Below are 19,544 nucleotides of genomic sequence, written 5' to 3' on the forward strand. Positions count from 1 at the left end.
TCCACCCTATCACCCATTTTGTAATCTTCTCTTGTAGGTCTTTAAAAGTTGTTACTTTTGATTTTCCACTGGCCATAGGCAAGCCAAGGTACTTGTCAGTTTTTGTGTCATTATTCTTCACCCTAACATCTGCTGGATCAATGTTCTAACTTTCAACTTTGTATTCTTACTAAAAAAACAAGGCCATCTTTTGGCGGTTGATGGCTTGACCCAAGGCCGCTTCATATTGGCCCAAAATATGTAATTGCTGTTGGCATTCACCTACTATGGCTTTACAGAAAAGGAGGCTATCATCGGCGAATAGGAGATGGGATATGTGTACCCCATGTTGACTTGACAAGATTCCATGTAGCACCCAAGTTTCAGCAGCTTTCCTTAACAATGTCGAGAGGCTTTTAGCACATAGGAGGAATAGGTAAGGAGATAATGGGTCTCCTTGCCTAACACCCCTAGATTGAGTAATGAAGCCCCTTGGTTCACCATTAATTAGGAAGAAATAAGAGGCCATTGTGATGGTCTTCATGGCTACTTGCACCCATCTTTGGTCAAATCCCAATTTGCGCATAATATTCTGCAAAAAATTCCAATCCACTCGGTCATAGGCTTTGCTAATGTCATGCTTGACCGCCATATGCCCCACTTTGCCTCTTCTTTTGTTTCTCATTCTATGTAGTAGCTCATATGCAACTGTTATGTTATCAGTAATAAGACGGTTTGGCATAAATGCACTCTGTGATTCAGAAACAACATTAGGCAAAATATATTTAATCGATTTGCAATAACCTTGGAAATTATCCACAAGACAACATTACCTAAGCTAATGGGTCTATCGTCTGCTAAGTGTGTGGGGTCCTTTTTTGGAATTAGGACAATGTGTGTATGGTTCATTTTCTTCAACATATGACCCGAGTGCAAAATTGATAAGACAGCTTCAGTGACATCATGACCTACAATATGCCAGTATTTCTGAAAGAAGAAGGGAGACATACCATTAGGCCCCAACACTTTTGATGGGTGCATTTGGAAAAGGGTAGTTCGGACTTCATCAAAAATGTATCACTGGGTGAGTCTGTCATTCATTTGTGGGGTGACACGTCTTTCAACTGATTGTAAAACACCTTCAATATTTTCTGTTGGGATTGCTGCAAACTGGTCCTTGAAGTATGACTCGGCCACCTTGGCAATACCATCCTCCGTAGTGCACCACTTACCCTCGCTATCAAATACACCAAGGATATGGTTTTTGCGTCGGAGTTGGCTGGCTCGATTATGGAAATACTTCATGTTCTTGTCTCCAGCAGGTAACCAAATTGATCGAGACCTTTGTCACCAGAATAACTCATCCTGGTGAATTAGGTTGCTAATGTCAGCTTTGAGTTCTTTGATTGAGCTGATACAATTGGCATTCTTTTGCAAGCAAAGCTCCTCCAATAATTTTTTTTTGCCTGCAATTGCATGTTAGAGGACCCAAAGACCTCACGGCCCTAATCAACTAGAGCAAACCTACATTTTTTTTATTTTTTCGAAAAGCCTCGCCAATGGACTACCAGGGGTCACCTCGACCTCCCAAGCCATTTGGATGACATTCACACAGTCAAAGTGAGTGGCCCATCTCTCTTCAAAATGCTATGGTATTTTTTTCTTTCTAGCCTACCTCTGGGATTGTATGGTGATGAGTATTGGTATATAATCAGAATACGCTGCTTGTAGGTGAGTGACATGGCTATGAGGGAACTTATCTCTCCATTCCGCCATGGTGCATGCCCTGTCCAGTCTTTCCTGCACATAATCATCCCTCTCACGACCATTATTCCAAGTAAAGAGATTACCTCGAAAGCCCAGGTCCACTAATCTGCAATGTAGGAGCATCGTCCGAAAGTGCTACATTGGGGCTAGTGACTTTGGTAGTCGACCTTGCTTCTCTTCTGATTGCAGGATCTCGTTAAAATCCCCAAAGCAAAGCCAGGGTACTAAGTGTCTAGAGTGGAGATGTTTCAAGAGTTTCCATAAATCCTGCTTTCGTTGCTCCTCAAGCCATCCGTAGAAACCTGTCGATCTCCATGGGTTTGCCGGATCATCCATAAGAAGCGCATCAATATGATTTAAGGTAAAAGTTTGGACATGCAACTCAATTTCCTCCATCCACAATAATGCCAACCCACCACTTTGACGGATACTAGGTACTGCAAACATACATCGATATGGTAAACCAGCTTGAATTTGTTTTGTTTCCAAAAGAAACAAGATTTTGGGAGCTTCTTTCCTCACAAGGTGGGAGAGCACATCCACTGCACGTTGGTTCCCAAGCCCTTGGCAGTTCCAACTCATGATTTTCATTATTCTCGACGAGGCTGTCTAGTAGCCTCCACCATTCTAATAGTGATATTTTCTAGGTTACAGTCCATGGCTTTACTTCTCTTCTCATTCTATTTCAATTCTTCTTCCAAAGGTAGGTGGTCCTTGGGTTGGTCTCTTTTCAAGTTGTGGCTTGTAGTTCCTCTAGGATCTGTGTGGGGTTCTGTTGTTTTGTGGCATATTATTTTATTCCCAGAAATTTTATTTCCTGAGGTACGTGGCTTGTGTTTCTTGCCCATGCTTGGTAGTCTCTCACGTGGCTAGTTTAAGTGAGTTGGGAGTGGCTCACGTGCCTTTTGTTCACCATACTTGACTGGCACATTGATGAGGCTTGGGTCCAACGTATCGGATGCAATAACTCCCGATCCATTAATCTGCATTCCCATGATTTCAAGTTGCCCATAATTATCTACATTGATGTGGTCAGTTTTCGAGATTTGCGCTCCATTTAAATGTTCAAACATTACAGCCGTAATAATTGGTTGCCTAGTTGTCTGCGAAACCGATCTGTGTGATTCATGTGGATCCGTTTACAGTGACCACATGTCATTAAAGCTTTTAATGCCATTAACATCAGCAGTCTCCACGTGGGTTGTGGTTTGGCCCTTTATCTATGCAGCACTTTCTAGCGCTGTTTGTTGCATCGGTGAGCTGAAGGTTGCCCGATCTGATGCACTCTCCTTCCTTCGTACACCAGCCTTCAACCATTCCCCATACGGTCTCTCTGTTTGTTGTGTGGATCCTTGAGATGGACACTCCTTCAACTCATGGCCAAATCTCCCACACTGGTAGCACAACCCTACCAAGCGCTCATACTTAAACCCAACTGGTAATTGATCACCTTCAGGGTTCGTAACCCATCCTCCTCGACGAATCGGTTTCTCCAGTGGAAGCTCGACTCGAATCATGATGAAGTGTGCTTGGTCTGATAAGAAGGTTTTTTTATCCACCTCCACTACGTGCCCTAGTCCTTTACCAATCTCCCAGCTAGCCTCTTCGTTCATTAAGTCAAACGGTAGCCCCCACACCTGGACCCATATAGGAATAGCTAAGAAAGTCACCGAGTTGGCTGTCATACCCCTTTTTCATCGTTGGAGGACCAACAAGGTATTGTTGAAACTCCAAGGACCGTTGTTTAGTACCCATGTCAGTTGGCTCTCTAGCTTGAATCTAAACTGAAGCAACCCCTCTCCCACGTCCACTATCCGCAAGTCATTCCCTAGTTTCCACACCAACCGTAATAGTGCTTTTGCCGCTTTCTGGTTGTATGGACAAGTAGTAAGGAAACGACCTAACAGGGTGAGGGAACAGTCTTCAATGGTTTTCTCTCTACTGATTGACCAAATGTGCACTACTTCGCCTTCTTCCTCCGTGAGTTGAATGTTTTGTAATCGCTCAATGAAATCTTGGTCCATGTTATGTTTTGGCAAGTCCACTGTTTTTACACAGTGGAAAGGAAAGCTCACCTAAGAGTGGGAGAAAAAGCTCCTACGTAGAGGAGAAGGATTTTTTGAGGTTGGTATTGAACTTAAGCTTGATCAGTCGAGCTGTAGTTGAGGTTGCAGGTTATAATTTGTAGAGCAACTTTAGGTTTTAATTTTTTTTATTATATTGGTTTTAAATATATAATAATTATATTATGTAATTGAGTTTTAATGAAAATGTGATTGTTATATTAGCCTTTGTTCTTTTATTCACAAAAATCTGACAAGACAATACTATTTGACGGGGTAAATATAGGAGCTTCTACATTAGATTTTTATTGAATTTAATCACTTGTCTTTTAGATAAAGGGCTCTCAATCCCTTCAATGGAAAGTGTATAAAGTATTTTAAGAATATGAAAAAAATTCTCTTTAATGAAGAATTTCTTTTAGATATATTCTATTCCTGAACCCAGACTGTGACAAAACCCCCACTGACAAGTCTCAACAGAGAAGAAGAACTAATATAGTTTGGGTATAAAAACATTTATCATTTAATCTTTTTTCAAGACAATTTATTTTTCACTAGAAGTAAATTAAGTAATTAACCCAAACTGACTTGAATCTGTGCTGCTCTTAACAATTCAAACTTTACTTTCACCATAATAACGTGCAGTTGTGCAGCACAATATTGATTATACCGATCCAAGCAAGCAGATCTGTAACTGTCACACCCTTGTTTCCTTTGAAGTAGAAAAGTTGCAATCAAATTGAGTTGGTGCAAGTTGCCTATCCAACACTACAACAAAATGTATTTTCAGTGAGGAATTTTAGTGAGGAAAATTTTTTCGTCACAAAAAGGTACCATTTAGTGACGAAATTTATATTTCATCACTATTTATTAAAAAAAAAAAAAAATTAGTAACTTTTAGTGACGAAAATAAAATTTCGTCACTATATGTTGTGTTGAACTAAAGGCGCCAAACAAACAAAAATGTAGGCGCCAAACTAAATTCATCTACAGTGGCAAATTATTTCGTCGCTAAAAGTTTAAGTTTTTTGTGACGAAACTCATTTCGTCACTGAATGTGACAAATAGTGACGAAAATAAGTCGTCACTAAAAAAAGGAACATAAAATCAGATTGGAGTATCAGCAACGAATCCAAATTTTCGTCGCTAAAGGTAGCCTATAGTGACGACATACAAGTCGTCACTAAAAGTTTAATACATAAAACACTTCAGCCCCACCCCCCTCCTTTTTTTTTTCCACTTTATTTTCCTTCCCTTACCTGATTCTCTCTTTCCCTCACTCAATACCTCATAGCCACTTCACCTGATCTCAGCCATCGCCGCCGATCGAGCTCGCCGTTCCGTCGTTGGCACCATCGCAACGCCTAAGCGTTGCCATTGGCGATCAACGCCAATCGCGATGCTTAAGCATCACCATTGGCAATCGATGCCGATCGCGACGCTTAAGCGTCCGTTGGTGATCGACGTCGATCGCAACGCTTCGCTGTTGGCGCCGATCGCGATGCTTAAGCGTCACCGTTGGTGATCGGCACCGATCGTGACGCTTCAGCTCCGTCTTCCAAAACAAGCATCACTTCAAAGGAAAGGTAAGCTATCTTTGTCCACCATTCTCTATGTGTTTCTATTTTTCTTTTATTTTGGTTTGTTTGGTTTTTGGGGGACTTTTGTTCTGGACCCAGAATAAAAGATTGAAGCTTTTTTACTTATTGATGAGCTGAGCTTGGTTTGAACAAGTATTGGTATGGTGGGGTTGAGGTTTTTTATTTATTTATTTTATTTGGGAAACAAATTAGAAGAAGAAAGCTATTGTTTTGTTCTTTTTTTTGCCCCCTGTTTTCTGTTTTCTACTTTCTATGAAAGTTGAGGGTTAATGCTTTTCTTTTGCCAAATATAATGATTTTTTTCCCTTCCTTTTTAAGGAACTTAGGTGTAATTGATGCCTTTAGTAGCGTTTCAACCCATTCTAAATCAGCATTGAATGTAATTCAAACTATACATAAAGCAAAAGCACAAACTAAATAATGTGTGTGTTTGTTTGGCAATCAAGACAAGGAATTTAGAAATCTGGGTTCTTATGATTAGTTCTAGTTATTCACTGTGAGTAGTCAGGAATGTATTTCTGAATCACATAGAGAAACTATGCATGAGGCCTGTATATAAAAGGGAAGTTAGCCTAGCAATATAACAATGTAGTACCTGACAGTGTTACAATAGTATGGAAGTAAATATACAACACTTAGTTTTTGAAACAGCAATGGGTGATTACTCATGTGTTTGCTCCAAAATAAGGGAAAGATTACTTGTTTGTTGTATTGTGTTGCTTGATTGATTTAATTGAAAATGTTAAACAATTGCTTGCTTTTTAGCAGAAACTTAAGGCAGTGTTTTATAGGATTTGGATTCATTCTGGACTCTATGATATAATAATAATGTGTGTTACTCTTTTGCAAGTTTTAGTGATATAAATGTGGGAGTTTTGGTGAAAGCTTTTGTATTAATAGTTGGTATGTTGATAATGGTTGTTGAATAGGGGGAAATCTCTTGTTAAACAGTGTTAGTTACACCATCTTTATGTTGGTGTTGAATTGGGTGAATCTTCACAGTTAGGTGAATGGTTGGTGTTGTTTCTCTAAAGAGTTGTTCAGTTGAATGGTTGATTTTTGAATCTGATTTTTCCATTATAGTAGTGTTGTTTCTGGATTGTGGCTTTTGTTTGCTAGTTTTCATGTGGGGTAGTGATTTTGAAGAATTAGATATTTGTGCTAACATTTGGTTGTTTACAAGCTTTTCATTCCCCTGTAAATATCTTTCTTCATTGGCGGTTCTAATTATTGTCTTATCTGCTTGTTTAACTTTTCTTTAACTTTTGTACTTATAAATTTTTAACTTTTCTTTTACAGACTAAATACACATTGTTTGCAGTAACTTTGGATTTTTTCTGAAAGTTGTAAACTTAGCTTGAGCAAAGTAAGTAAATTCTAGTTAAAAACTTATAAAACTCTATACTTGTGATGTTGGAAATTGGATTTGTGGTGGTATGTTGTGTTGGAGCAAGCGGGTGACTTGCATGATGTTATAAGGTGGTTTAAATTTATATTGGGAGTGTTTTTAATTTCTTGAAAATGTGAATGGACCTTGCTGATTAGATGTGATGAATGGTACTTTAATTGATTTCAATACTTGTAAACACTCTATATTTGTGATGTTTGTGATTGGTTTTGTGGTGGGTTATTGTGTTGGAGTAAGTGGGTGGCTTGCATGGTGTTATAAGGTGGGTTGTGTTGGATTTTTGAGATTGGTGAAAATTGTATGAACCTTTTGAGGAGGGTTAAAGTGTGATGAGTAGATTAGGTACTACTTCATTCATTTCAATTAGTTTGTATATATATGATATGGGAAGTGGATTTTTGAGATTGGTGAAAATTGTATGAACTTTTTGAGGAGAGTTAAAGTGTGATGAGTAGATTTTCACAAATGGGGTATTGGGTTTTACTTAGACTTTGATGTTTTGGCATTTGGGTGTTTGTTTCAAAGTGTGGTTCAATATTTACTTATAATTGTTTGATTGTTGCTTTCAAGAATTAAGGTTCAAAGATTAATTAGTTGTTTATGGGGGATTATTTGGTTTCACATTATTTCAAGGTGATCTAATGTAAGGGCTATATACATAAAAATTGGATAGAAAAGAGTAAAATGAGTAGGTAAAGAGGCGTGTTCTTGTTAAGTAATTTTTTTTCCAAGAAAAGGGTCCTCTTCATTTGTCTTTGAAATGGAAAATGTCCATTTAATGGTGTGCATGGTGTCTTGTCCTCTAAAATAAGTATTCATTCCTTGGTGTAGTAAGAATAGAATATTAAATGATGTGCCACCATGTACACCTTTACATCCGAACACTGAAATGGAAAGTATAAGGGAGTCCTATAATTTGAATGTATATGTCACCAAGAGCCTTGTACTTAGCGGCATTGGCACATTGTCCAGTTCTCTATAGAGGCAGGAGAACTTGAGTTTGAATCTCCCTCCCCCACTTAATGTTAGCAAAAAAAAAAAAAAAAAACTTGAATTAGTATGTCAAAAATGTTAAACAATGTTAGTTTTGAGAATCTAGTTTCATATTTGATGGTAGATGCTAAGATTTTGTTTGTGGTAATATGTAGGTTTTTGGTCCCTCAGCTCAACAAAGAGATCTTTATGATCAAGCAGTGATTCCAATAGTACATGAAGTTTTAGAAGGCTTCAATTGTACCAAGAGGAGCGAGCTAGGGACCAAGAGGCACGAGCTAAGCAAGAGGCATGAGGACATCTTCCGTTAGTTCTAATTATATTATGCTATACTTTTTGTATTGTTATAAAACATCTTGAGTTATTTTATGTGTTGCAAACAATTATTGTATACTTGTACGGAAGGAGTTTGAATTGGATACTTATTTTATTTTTTACTTGTGGAATGTATGGATCTTTTTCTATAAATGTATTTTTGAAATAAATGTGTTATTCAAATGTGAGGTTTTAATAATGTAATGACAAGTTACAGGTTAATATCAAAGCCATGAAAAAAATAAAAACAGAAAATAATTTTTAGTGACGAATTTTTTCGTCACAAATATAGCAACAAAAAAATGTTTTAGTGACGAAAATTTCGTCACTAAATATAGCAAAATTTTGTAAGAAATGGTTTTAGTGATGAAAATTTTCGTCACTATATGTGCCTGGATTTTCTTAAAAATAGTTTTAGTGACGAATTTTTTCGTCACTATATGTACCCGAACATAGTTTTAGTGACGAAATTATTTTCACTAAATACGATTTAGTAAACTAAAGTGTTTTTAGTGACAAAATATTTTCGTCACTGAATAATGTTTTTAGTGAGGAAAACATTTAGTGACGAAACGTTTTTGTCACTAAAAGTTTTTTTTTTTTTTTTAAATCAAATCGGACTTTTAGTGACGAAATTTTTCGTCACCAGGACTTTTAGTGATGGGGCTATAGTGACGAATTGAGTTTCGTCTCTAAAAGTCCAATTTCGTCACTAAAGGTCCTTAGTGATGAAAAACTGGACTTTTAGTGACGAATTTTTTCGATTTGAAAATACATTTTGTTGTAGTGCAAAATGCCAGGTTGAAATCTTCCTTGGATTTCCTTTTTTTTTCATTATTATAGAATATATTCCATTATGGTCAGCTAATTGAGGCAGTTGATAAATGGAAAAAGAAATGCAGGACCAAGAAAAGGACTAGGCGATTTAGTCAGAGGGATGTAAAATTATGTAGTGGTCCAACTTCAATTCTTTCACTTCCTATAAATAGAGACTCTAAGATGTAGTATTTGCAGAAACAATTGGGTTTATGAAAATATTATTTGTGAGGAAGAGAGATCTAACATTAGGATAAGAGTCTTGTTTGGTAGCCAAGGATGACTTACCTGCTCCTTCAATGGGTTTCAAGTATTGAGTCTAGAAATTCTTGTGTGGTTCATAGGCAGTCTCCAAGGCTAATTTGACAGGCCCTTCTTTCTCATGCTGGGCCTTCTCTTCTTCTAATTGCAAGCCTTCAACATTATTTTGCATGCATGATTCATTCCAGAATGTTGGGAAATATCCTACATATGGGGCATGAGTTTAAGATAAGGAATAAAGGTACATGAAAGTGAAATTCTTGTTACTGACTTGCATTTCTCCTCCAAATAGGTTTAATTTCATGGTTATGTAATAATTTCTCTCTGTCTCTCTAAGTTAGCAAGCTTTTCTTGATCTCTAGGTTTCTTTCGTTACAAGCACTTGACCTTAACTCTAATGCACTGGAAAAGCATTTACATGGTATATATATGTGAAGAATTGGTAGACAAACGTGCGAAATAGTGCTTGCTGTTGGTTCTTGTCCCCGTTTGTTTTTTCAGTCTTAATTAAATTTCATTGTTGCAAGTACTCTTCTATTAGTGACACGAATTTATTACCTTTCAAGAGGGCTCAATACTGCTAATACTTAATTTACCAATACGAGAGAGAGAGAGAGAGAGAGAGTAAAACCATTCCCAACATGCGTTGCAAAGTATCTGAAAGATAATCCCTGGACCCTGATGATACATTCACAGGGTTCATCCTATATTCTATTATTTATCGGCCTATATCTACCAATACGAGAGAGAGAGAGAGAGACTAAAACCATTCCCAACATGCGTTGCAAAGTATCTAAAAGATAATCCCTGGACCCTGATGATACACTCACAGGGTTCATCCTATATTCTATTATTTATCGGCCTATATCCACCACACAACGAAAATATGCATGACCACCTTTTCAGGATTGCTTGTCTACTAGATTACCAACTTTCTTCTGGTGGCTATTGTATGAAATAACATTTTTGATATTTCAATGAATGGCAGTGTCTATTTTACACATGGAAATACACACAAAGGCCACACCGCTAATTAAAACAATAAAATATGATACCATCAACTATCCCAATTCCAAATAAGCATTCTTTATGTTATCTAAGAATAAGTCAATCAAATGACAAACACTTACTGATATCAGACTTAAGTTCACTCCCAAGTTCCCAACTGATGGTTCTTGAAGAGCATGGGTAATGGAGGTTTGCTATGTTCTTGAAAAGCATGGGTAGGCTCTAGTGGTAATGGAAGAGGTGTGCTCAGCCGAAGACACAACCCTCTCCTTCCCAAGGGTCCAACCAAGCTCTTCAAGAGATGAGCTACATGATCTATACTTGTTGAGCCTTGTAACGAACTGCAACACATCAGGCAGCAGGCAACTCAATGCCCATGGATATGCTCATCCTGCTTGTAGAGATCCAAGGCCTACAACAAAAAACACCAGCTTCAAGTAGTGCCTAGATTATGATCAGTACGTACCAAGAGCAATTCTAGCCAAAACAATGTTGCATGTCACCGAATCAAGATTGATTTTGGTTCAATTGCAGTGGGAGAATCAATTAGGGCTCTATGGTGGCAGAATCAGTTATGGAAGGAAGTTTCGTGGTAAAGACAGCATCAAGAGCTGAGCATGTCACTGCATCAAGATTCATTGGGTTCTTGATTTTTTTATTGTTTTTTTAATTGGGAGATTATCGATTTTTTCTTAGGAGTTGTTGATGAACGGTGCTGCTTTTTGGGTTTTATATATCACTAATTGCAAACCCACGCAATGTGTGGAAATAAATAATTATTTTGTAATTATAATATAATGTATAATTTTTTTTTTAAAATTTATTGAAAATAATTTCTCCCTAAAAATTAAACAATTGCTATTCGGTCCAATTTGATCTATATCGGTTCCACTCAGTCCAATTAGGTTTAATTCAGTCCCATTTAGTCGACTTAGATTCACTTAGTCAATTTTGGTCCCCTTTGGTCCATTTTGGATTAATTGGGCCTTAAATTGATTCTTTGTGTTGGTTGCATTTTCAAGTTTGGCTCAAAAAAAAAAATTTTCTTAATTATTGGGTTGAAAAGTATGAAATTTTATTATATTTGGGCTAAAATCTTTAGTTTTGAGTTAAAAAATACAAACAAAATAAACATTAGAAATTAGGAATATGAGCTTTAAAAATGCAATAAAAATTATAAATATTCAAAAGTACTATTTGGTCCACTACGGTTCATTATGCCCTCTTTGGTCTTATTCTATCCACTTTAGTCCTATTAGGTCCACATTGGTCCTATTTGGTCCATTCTATCCACTTTGGTCCACTTCGCTTTACTTCGGTCCATTCTGCCCACTTTGATCCAATTGGGTCCATTCTGTCCACATTGTTCCTACTCTATCCACTTCAGTCCTATTCAATCCATTATGTCCACTTTGATTATATTCAGTCCACATTGGTCATATTTGGTCTATTCTATCCACTTTGGTTCTATATAGTCAATATTGGTCATATTTGTCCACGATGGTCCTATTTGGTCCGATGTAGTCCTATTCTGTCCTATTTGTTCCTATTCAATCCATTATGTCCACTTTGGTCCTAATCTGTCCATTCATTTTACTCGGTCCATTTTGGTCCCATTCGGTCACCTTCGGTCCTATTCGATCCACATTGGTCCACTCTGTTCTATTCAGTCCACTTCAGTCTTATTTTATCTATTTGGTCTACTTTGTTCCATTCGGACCGCTTTGGTCCATTTTGGTCCACTTCGGTCCATTTTTATGCACTTACATATAGGCAAAAGACATGCTTAGGTTGAGAGTACCTATTCTAAATCCTTTTTTTTTTTTTAAATATATATATATATATATATAGATCTCAAAATCATAATCTCTAAAATATTAAGTATAGCATTTATTATTGCTACACTTTTGTTGAGCCACAATAACATAGCATTTCAATCCACTTCGGTCTGGCTAAATTTAAGTGAAAGTCTTTCTAAACCTTGAGACTATGAATATACAAATCTAAGCTTTAGGGAAGTTTCTTATTTGTTTTAACGTCAATACTTTTAAATGAATTGCATGAGATTTATTATACCTTCAAGCAATATATGTGTGTGTGTGTGTGTGTGTGTGTGTGTGTGTGTGTGCGTTCGTGCGTGTGTGTGTGACTTTTATTTAAATAAATTATTCAAAATTTTCATTCTCTTAAAAGAGATTATTATGATAATCAAAACTCATAACAAACTTATATTGAATATGTATAACTTATTCTCTAGATTTAATTGTAGATAATTTATTCTCCCAAAAAAATAAACAATTTCAAAAAGTAATTTTCATCAATTTATTTTTACAAATATATAACTTTATCATTTTTTATGTTTTTGATTGATATTATTATTTTATGAAATGGTCCATATTCTTCTAACTATTGTTATTATGCATATATTTTCCTAATTTTATTTGATACAATTAAAATTTTTAAGTTTCAAAGATATTCAAATTCTCATTTTCTTAAGGAGATTATTATGATAACCAAAACTTATCATATAATTGCAATTGATATTAATCAAATAATTAATAATACTCTTAACCCCAAACTTGTATTTTGTCATTCATAAGTAGGTATACTGAATTGGACCAAAGTGATCTAAATGGACCAAATAGACCAAAGTGGACCGAATAGATCTAATTGGACCGAATAGACCTAAGTGGACCAAATAGACCGAATATACCTAATTGGACCATATGGACCAACTTGGACCGAATAGATCGAAGTAAACTGAATAGACCGAATTGGCCAAATTGGACCGACGTAGACCGAATTAGGCAAAATAGACTGAACATGACTAAATTGACTAAAGTATTCTAAATTGACCAAAAGGGACCAACTATACCGAAGTAGGTTGAATGGACATAATTGAATTGAAGTGGACCGAAGTAAACCAAATTGAAGCAAAATTGACCGAAGTGGATTGATGTAGGTCGAACCAAACCGAATTGATGAAGTGGACCAAAATAGATCGAATGTTGATCTGTTATTAGCATAGCCGAGATTGTGTTTTGATATAAACTCAAATTCTTACTTCCAAAATAATCAAGTATTAACTCAAATAAAAATCAAACCAAAACTATGTGAGAGAGAGAGACTACTTGTGGAACTAAAAAATACAACACCAAAATGTATGAACACAAAAAAGAGTTTTAAAAATCACAATGATTCATCAATATAAAGTAGAGTTGCAAGCAAGTATAAAAATGAAGAGATAGAGAGAGAATAACCACTTTTTAAGAGAGAATGTGAGAGAGAATAATAAGAAATTTATAGAAAATAATATGAGAAGAAAAAAAGTAAAAATAAAAAATATTGTAATAAACACAAAATTATCCAAGTCATGTTATGTTACATAATAAAGTAACATTATATTCTTTTATTATATCTTTATATATAATCCACAAGGATAACATCTAGGAAATCAAAGAGAAGAAAAAAATAACAACTTAATTACATCAACCCAAAATAGAGTTCCAAATAATACAAAAATTTATCAACCTAAAGTAGAGATGCAAGAAAAATAAAAATAAAAAATCCACCAAAAAAGAAAAAAAAATTCTGAGAAAGAAATAACCTTTTGTGTGTGGGAAAACTATGTATAGAATGAAATAGAGAATTTTAAATTTATAGTAAAAGGAGAGGAATGAGAAAAGCCAAAAATAATTATAGGAAGAGTGATATTAAGATAGATAGTAGAGGAGAGATGAAAAGGTAAAAGGGGGAGGAAAAGTTGAAGATCATGTAATATTAAGTTGGGAAATTAATAGGAAAAAAGAGAGTTAAAAATAAGAGAGACAATGTTGGAAATTGGTGGATGATGTGACCTATATATATATAGAATTGTCTAGAATGTTTATTAGTGTAATGATTTGGGTTTATTTGTTTTAAGTGGTAATGTGTTTATTAAATCTTAAAAAAATAATAAAAATAAAAAACACGACAACGTTGTTTGATAATGAAATGATGAGTTCAGACTTTTTTTTTTAGAATGATGAGTTTGGACTTTTTTTTTAAAGAAACAAACACACACACACACGATGAGTTTGGACATTAATGTACTCAATTGTTTGATTTGTGGATATTTTTCTTCACAATACAGAGTGTAAAGTCTGTACAATTAATGTCCAAATCTTAAAAGAATGTACACAAATTTGTACATTTAATGTCCATCCCTTCAATAAATGTATACAAGTCTAAATATTCAAAGTACACAATTGTTTGATATGTAGACATTTTTCTTCACAAATTATTCAGAATGTACAGTATGTTGTACATTCAATATCCAAACCTTCAAACAATGTACATAATTTAATACATTTAATGTGTTAACTTTTAAGAAATGAACACAATTCTATATATTCAACATACCCAATTGTTTCATTTGTGGATTTTTTTTTTTTTTTTTTTTTTTTTTTTTTTTTTTTTTTTTTTTTTTTTTTTTTCACAATGCAAAAAGTGTATAGTCTATACGTTCAACTTCCAAGTCTTCAAAGAATGTACAAAATTCTTTACATTTAATATCCAAACCTTCAAGAATTGTACACAAATCTGAACAGTCAAAGTAAAAATTGTTTTATGTGTGAATGTTTTTCTTCAGAAATTATTAAGAGTGTAATTTCTATATATTTGGGTCATTTTTAACACAAGAACTTGTGATGCTAAGAGCTTTATAGTTTAGTGACATTACACAGTACATGGTCATTCTTATAAGGATCGGAGAAGGCAAGTATCAATAAGAATTTCATTTTCACGTACCTTTCTTCTTGATCTTAAACTCATGCCCCATTAGGATCTACCAACATCCTTGTACGAATTATGCAGGCAAACTAATGTTGAGGGGTTGCTTAAAAGAGAGAAGGCCCAGCATAAGAAAGAAGAGCCTATCAGATTAGCCAAGGAGACTGCCTACGAACCACGCAAGAGTTTCCAGACTAAATACAATTGAAACCCTTTGAAGGAGCAGGCAAATCATCCTTCGCTACCAAACAAAACTCTTATCCTCATGTTAGACTCTCTTCCTCTCAAATAATACTTCATAATCCAATGGATGCTGCAAAATACTTCATCTTAGAGTCTCTATTTATAGGAAATGAAAGAATTGATGTTGGACTGCTACGTAATTTTACACTCCTCTAACTAAATTGCCTAGTCCTTATCTTGGTCTCGCATTTCTTCTTCCATTTGTCAACTGCATCAATTAGCTGCCCATAATGAAATATATATTCTATACAAAGAGGGAAATCTGAAGAAGACTTCAACCTGGCATTTTTTTGATAGGCAACTTGCAACAACTCAATTTATTGCACCTTTTCTACTTCAAAAGGTGCAAGCAGATTGACTTTGTGCAAGTTGCCTAACCGAAGTTCCAGATTGAAGCCTTCTTCAGCTTTCCTTCTTTGTATAAAATATATTCCATTATGGTCAGCTAATTGACGCAATTGACAAATGGAAGGAGAAATGAAAGACCCAGATAAGGACTAGGCAATTTAGTCAGAGGGATGTAAAATTAGGTATTGGTCCAACTTCGATTCTTTCACTCCCTATAAATAAGATGTAGTATTGCAGCATCTATTGGGATTATGGAGTATTATTTGAGAGGAAGAGAGATCCAACATGAGGATAAGAGTCTAGTTTGGTAGCCAAGGATGACTTGCCTGCTCCTCAAGGAGTTTCAAGTTTTATGTCTAGAAACTCGTGTGGTTCGTAGGCAATCTCTTTGGCTAATCTAACAGGCTTTTTTTTTCTCTTGCTGGGCCTTCTCTTCTTGTAACTACAAGCCTAACCCTTCAACATTATTTTCCATGCATGATTAGTATCAGAATGTTGGAAAATATCCTACATATGGGGCGTGAGTGAGTATCAGGAATAAAGGTACATGAAAAATGAAATTGTTGTAAATGGCATGCCTTTTTCTCGAATGGGTTTAAGTGTATGGTTTTTTAAAAAATTTGATAGATACAATGTAGGAGAGATTTGACTCTGGAATGTCTCCGTTAAAAACATCAAGAAATGCCAATAGAGCCACAAGGCTCTGAACAGGTTTAAGTGTATGATTATTTAATAATTTCTCTCCTTTATTACCCCTGAACTTTTGTTTGATTTTCAGCCAGTCAACTTTGCTAAGCAGATAGCCTTTTCTTGATCTCTAATGTTACACCTTTCACAACAAGCTCGTGACTATAACTATCTGTGAAGCGCCAGAAAAGCATTTGTGTGGGAAATATATGTGAAGAAATGGCAGATAAACGCATGAAATAGTACTATCACTAGTTCTAGTTTTTTTTTTTTTTTTTTTTTGGGGGGGGGGGGGGGGTGTTGAATAAATGTCATGGCTACTAGTACTCTATGCATTGGTGATTGGAATGTATAACCTTCAAGAGGTGTCAATATTGCTAATACTTTGTTTATCATTTATCTTTGTATTTGGTTCTGTAAGGTTGAATTTAATCAACCATCTTGTTGGCTTTATTCCGTGCCAAATTTGCTTGTATTTCAGCAATTAGTAACCCTGTATTTAGATGGGATTCTTGTAAGGGTAGTGAGTGAGATAGTGTGAAGAAATGCTCAAGAGTGGGCAAGAAAAACAGAGACTCACGACTGGATCTCGCGGGTGACTCGCGGCTGCAAGCCGCTAGGAGCTGCACACATGCCAGGCATGCTAGAAGTTGAAGTGTCATGCTAGCTGGAGCACTACAGGAAAAAATAGGACAACTGGCCGTTCAATTTTCTCGCAATTGGATCTTGCGACTCAGTCAAGCCGCGAGCCAGCCTTGTCTTGAAAAACTTGACTCTTCACATTCCAATCTCACCCCAATATAAATACCCCTTATACCCACGAAAGAAAGAGAGCTTATAGAGAGAATTTTAAGAGAGAAACCCTAGAGAAAAACAAGATTGATTCATCCAAAATCTTCACATAACAGACTCTTCAAATTCCTCTACTCTCTACCTCTCCATTGTTAAATCCTTGAGAGGCTTTTTACCAAAACCTTTTTCTCACCATATCCATTTCTGTGAGAGGGCTGTTTGGTGCTTTGGGAAGCAGTTGGGAAGGAACCAATTTCACATTGGTTGATGCTATGGTCAAGTAGCGAAATCTAGGAAGCTAGAAAAGAAATAGGTTCAACACAACCTCGTTGGAGCAAGAAGCTTGGAGGGTTTAGATACATTGGGTAGATTAGGCTTGGAAGGTCTATTGCTGTTCATGTATCCCAACTACATTTTCTAGTGGATTACTTACCGTATGGAGAGAGGCGGAGAGGTTTTATGCCGAGGGCTTCGGTTTCCTCTTCGATAACACATCGTTGTGTTGTCCTTGTCTTTGCATCTCTCTTCCCTTAATCTTTGCCTTTTATTTTCTGCTGTGGATGTGATTTTAATTAGCTTAGATTGTTTACCAATTCTATTTTTAGCTTGTGTTCATTTTTCGCACACTTATTGTTTGTCATAAAGCTTGAGTTGGTATTTTTGTTATTGGGGGTCTAAACGTTCAAGGGTGTTTTATACACTATTTGAACTTTCAGGTTCTATTTTCAAACTCTTTGCAATGTTTGTGGGACTGGAAGAGGAAGAAGAAATTCCATTTTAGACTTTTATTATTTTATAAGGAAAGTAAAAAATAAATTTTGATTGCTTGTCAACTTTGATTATTTTAAAAAGAAATTGCAATTTATTAAGGATTTCTTGTTCATTATTTTTTTCTTGACAAGTTGTGATTGGTAAAATATAAAGTGAAACACAAAAAATGCAATAGAACTATAGAAGATTTGTATTCAACCAATAGTTAACCCATACAAAATGCATAATGTGTAGTTCTTATGTATAATAGCCAGTTACATTTTATTAACCTCTCATACAAATTCTCACCATTATTATTTAAGGGGTGATTATAGTAAACTCACTTGTGGTTTGGACTTTTATCACCTCATCACTTCAGCATTAAAAACAAGAGAAAATAAACAAATAAATGAATAAATGAATGAATAATCAAAAAGTTAGGGTTTTGTAAAAATCAAGAACAACTCAAGAGAAAATAGGGATGCTACTAATACTTTATTGATATGAATGCAATTTAGGGTGGTCATTTTCCTAGTTCATGCCATGAGGGATACTAGAGTATATTCAACATATGTTATCACAAAAAAACAAGAGGACCTATTTTGAATGTCCAATACAATTAATACTCTCCTCGCTAGTAGGAGTTCTCTCTCTCATTAGTGCAAGATATCCCTCCCTTAGGGTTCCTAAGGGTTTGCATTTTCTTTTCTTTTCATAGTTAGGCTATCATGGCAGATGAAGTTACGAATATACTGGAGAACATGAGATTGACTTCAGAGGAAGAGGAGACTATTAAGATTCCAGATGAGGGAAGAAAAGAAGGGCTGGAGAATTGTGTACTTAGTTTGATTAGGAAGTTCCTTACTTGTCACCCCTTCAATAAGAAGGCAACCATAACTACTTTGAGAAGGGCATGGGGCTTAGAGGAAGCTGTCCAAATCGTTGAGGTGGGAACAAATTTATTTCAACTCAAATTCCAATCTGAGTTTGAGATGAATCAGGTGCTTAAGGGTGGGCCGTGGACTTTTGATAACTAGGTTCTAATGTTGCTTCAATGGAAAGTAGGGATGACGGCAGACAACATTAAGTTTGATTCAGTTTCCCTTTGGGTACAAATATGGGGTGCTCCTTTTGATTTGGTGTAGCCTAAAGTTGCAGAGGCTGTGGGAAGTAAATTGGGGTCGGTGGTTGAAGAGGAGAAAAAACAAAAACTTGAGGGCCAGAGCTATTTTATGAGGGTTAAAGTTGTTGTTCCATTAGCAAAATCGATCCGACGGGGTGCGTTCTTGGCCGGTTCAGAGGGTACGAGGCATTGGGTTACTTTTAAGTATGAATGACTCCCTTTGTTTTGCCATTATTATGGTTTACTGGGGCATGACTTAAAGCATTGTGCCTCATATTTTGCAGCAACTAAGAATGAGGGGGAGGTAAGCTGTCAATACGAGGACTAGTTGAAGGCCACGGGTGGCCGGAATCATTCACCTTCTCATAGGAATGTTACCAGGGAAGAAGTAGGTGGGGAGGTTCAATAAGGGAAGACTCAGACTGCTCAGGCTAGTCACGTAATAGAAGCGGCAGATGGTGGGGATACGGTACCGAGCCTTAGGGAACAAGATGTGTTACGTAAGGAAACGCATAACGGAAAACAAGGAACTAATGGGGAATTGCACTACGTGGCACCCGAGATTAATGGGATTGGAGCTACAAATAAGGAAAGGATGGGATTTGGTGTAACTAATACTA

At 35.9% G+C, this 19,544-nt stretch overlaps 1 protein-coding gene across 1 annotated transcript; it reads right to left on the reverse strand.

The window, feature by feature from the left end:
• Positions 1–2,966: 2,966 nt before the first annotated feature.
• LOC126700919 (uncharacterized) lies at positions 2,967–3,770 on the reverse strand. Its single transcript, XM_050399082.1, has 2 exons — positions 3,498–3,770; positions 2,967–3,383 (listed from the first exon to the last, which is right to left on the reverse strand). Exons 1-2 carry the CDS (start codon positions 3,768–3,770, stop codon positions 2,967–2,969), a joined length of 690 nt encoding a protein of 229 aa, XP_050255039.1.
• Between the last annotated feature and the right edge of the window lie 15,774 nt (positions 3,771–19,544).

This window comes from Quercus robur, chromosome 9 (genome assembly GCF_932294415.1).
Source record: "Quercus robur chromosome 9, dhQueRobu3.1, whole genome shotgun sequence".
NCBI lineage: Eukaryota > Viridiplantae > Streptophyta > Magnoliopsida > Fagales > Fagaceae > Quercus > Quercus robur.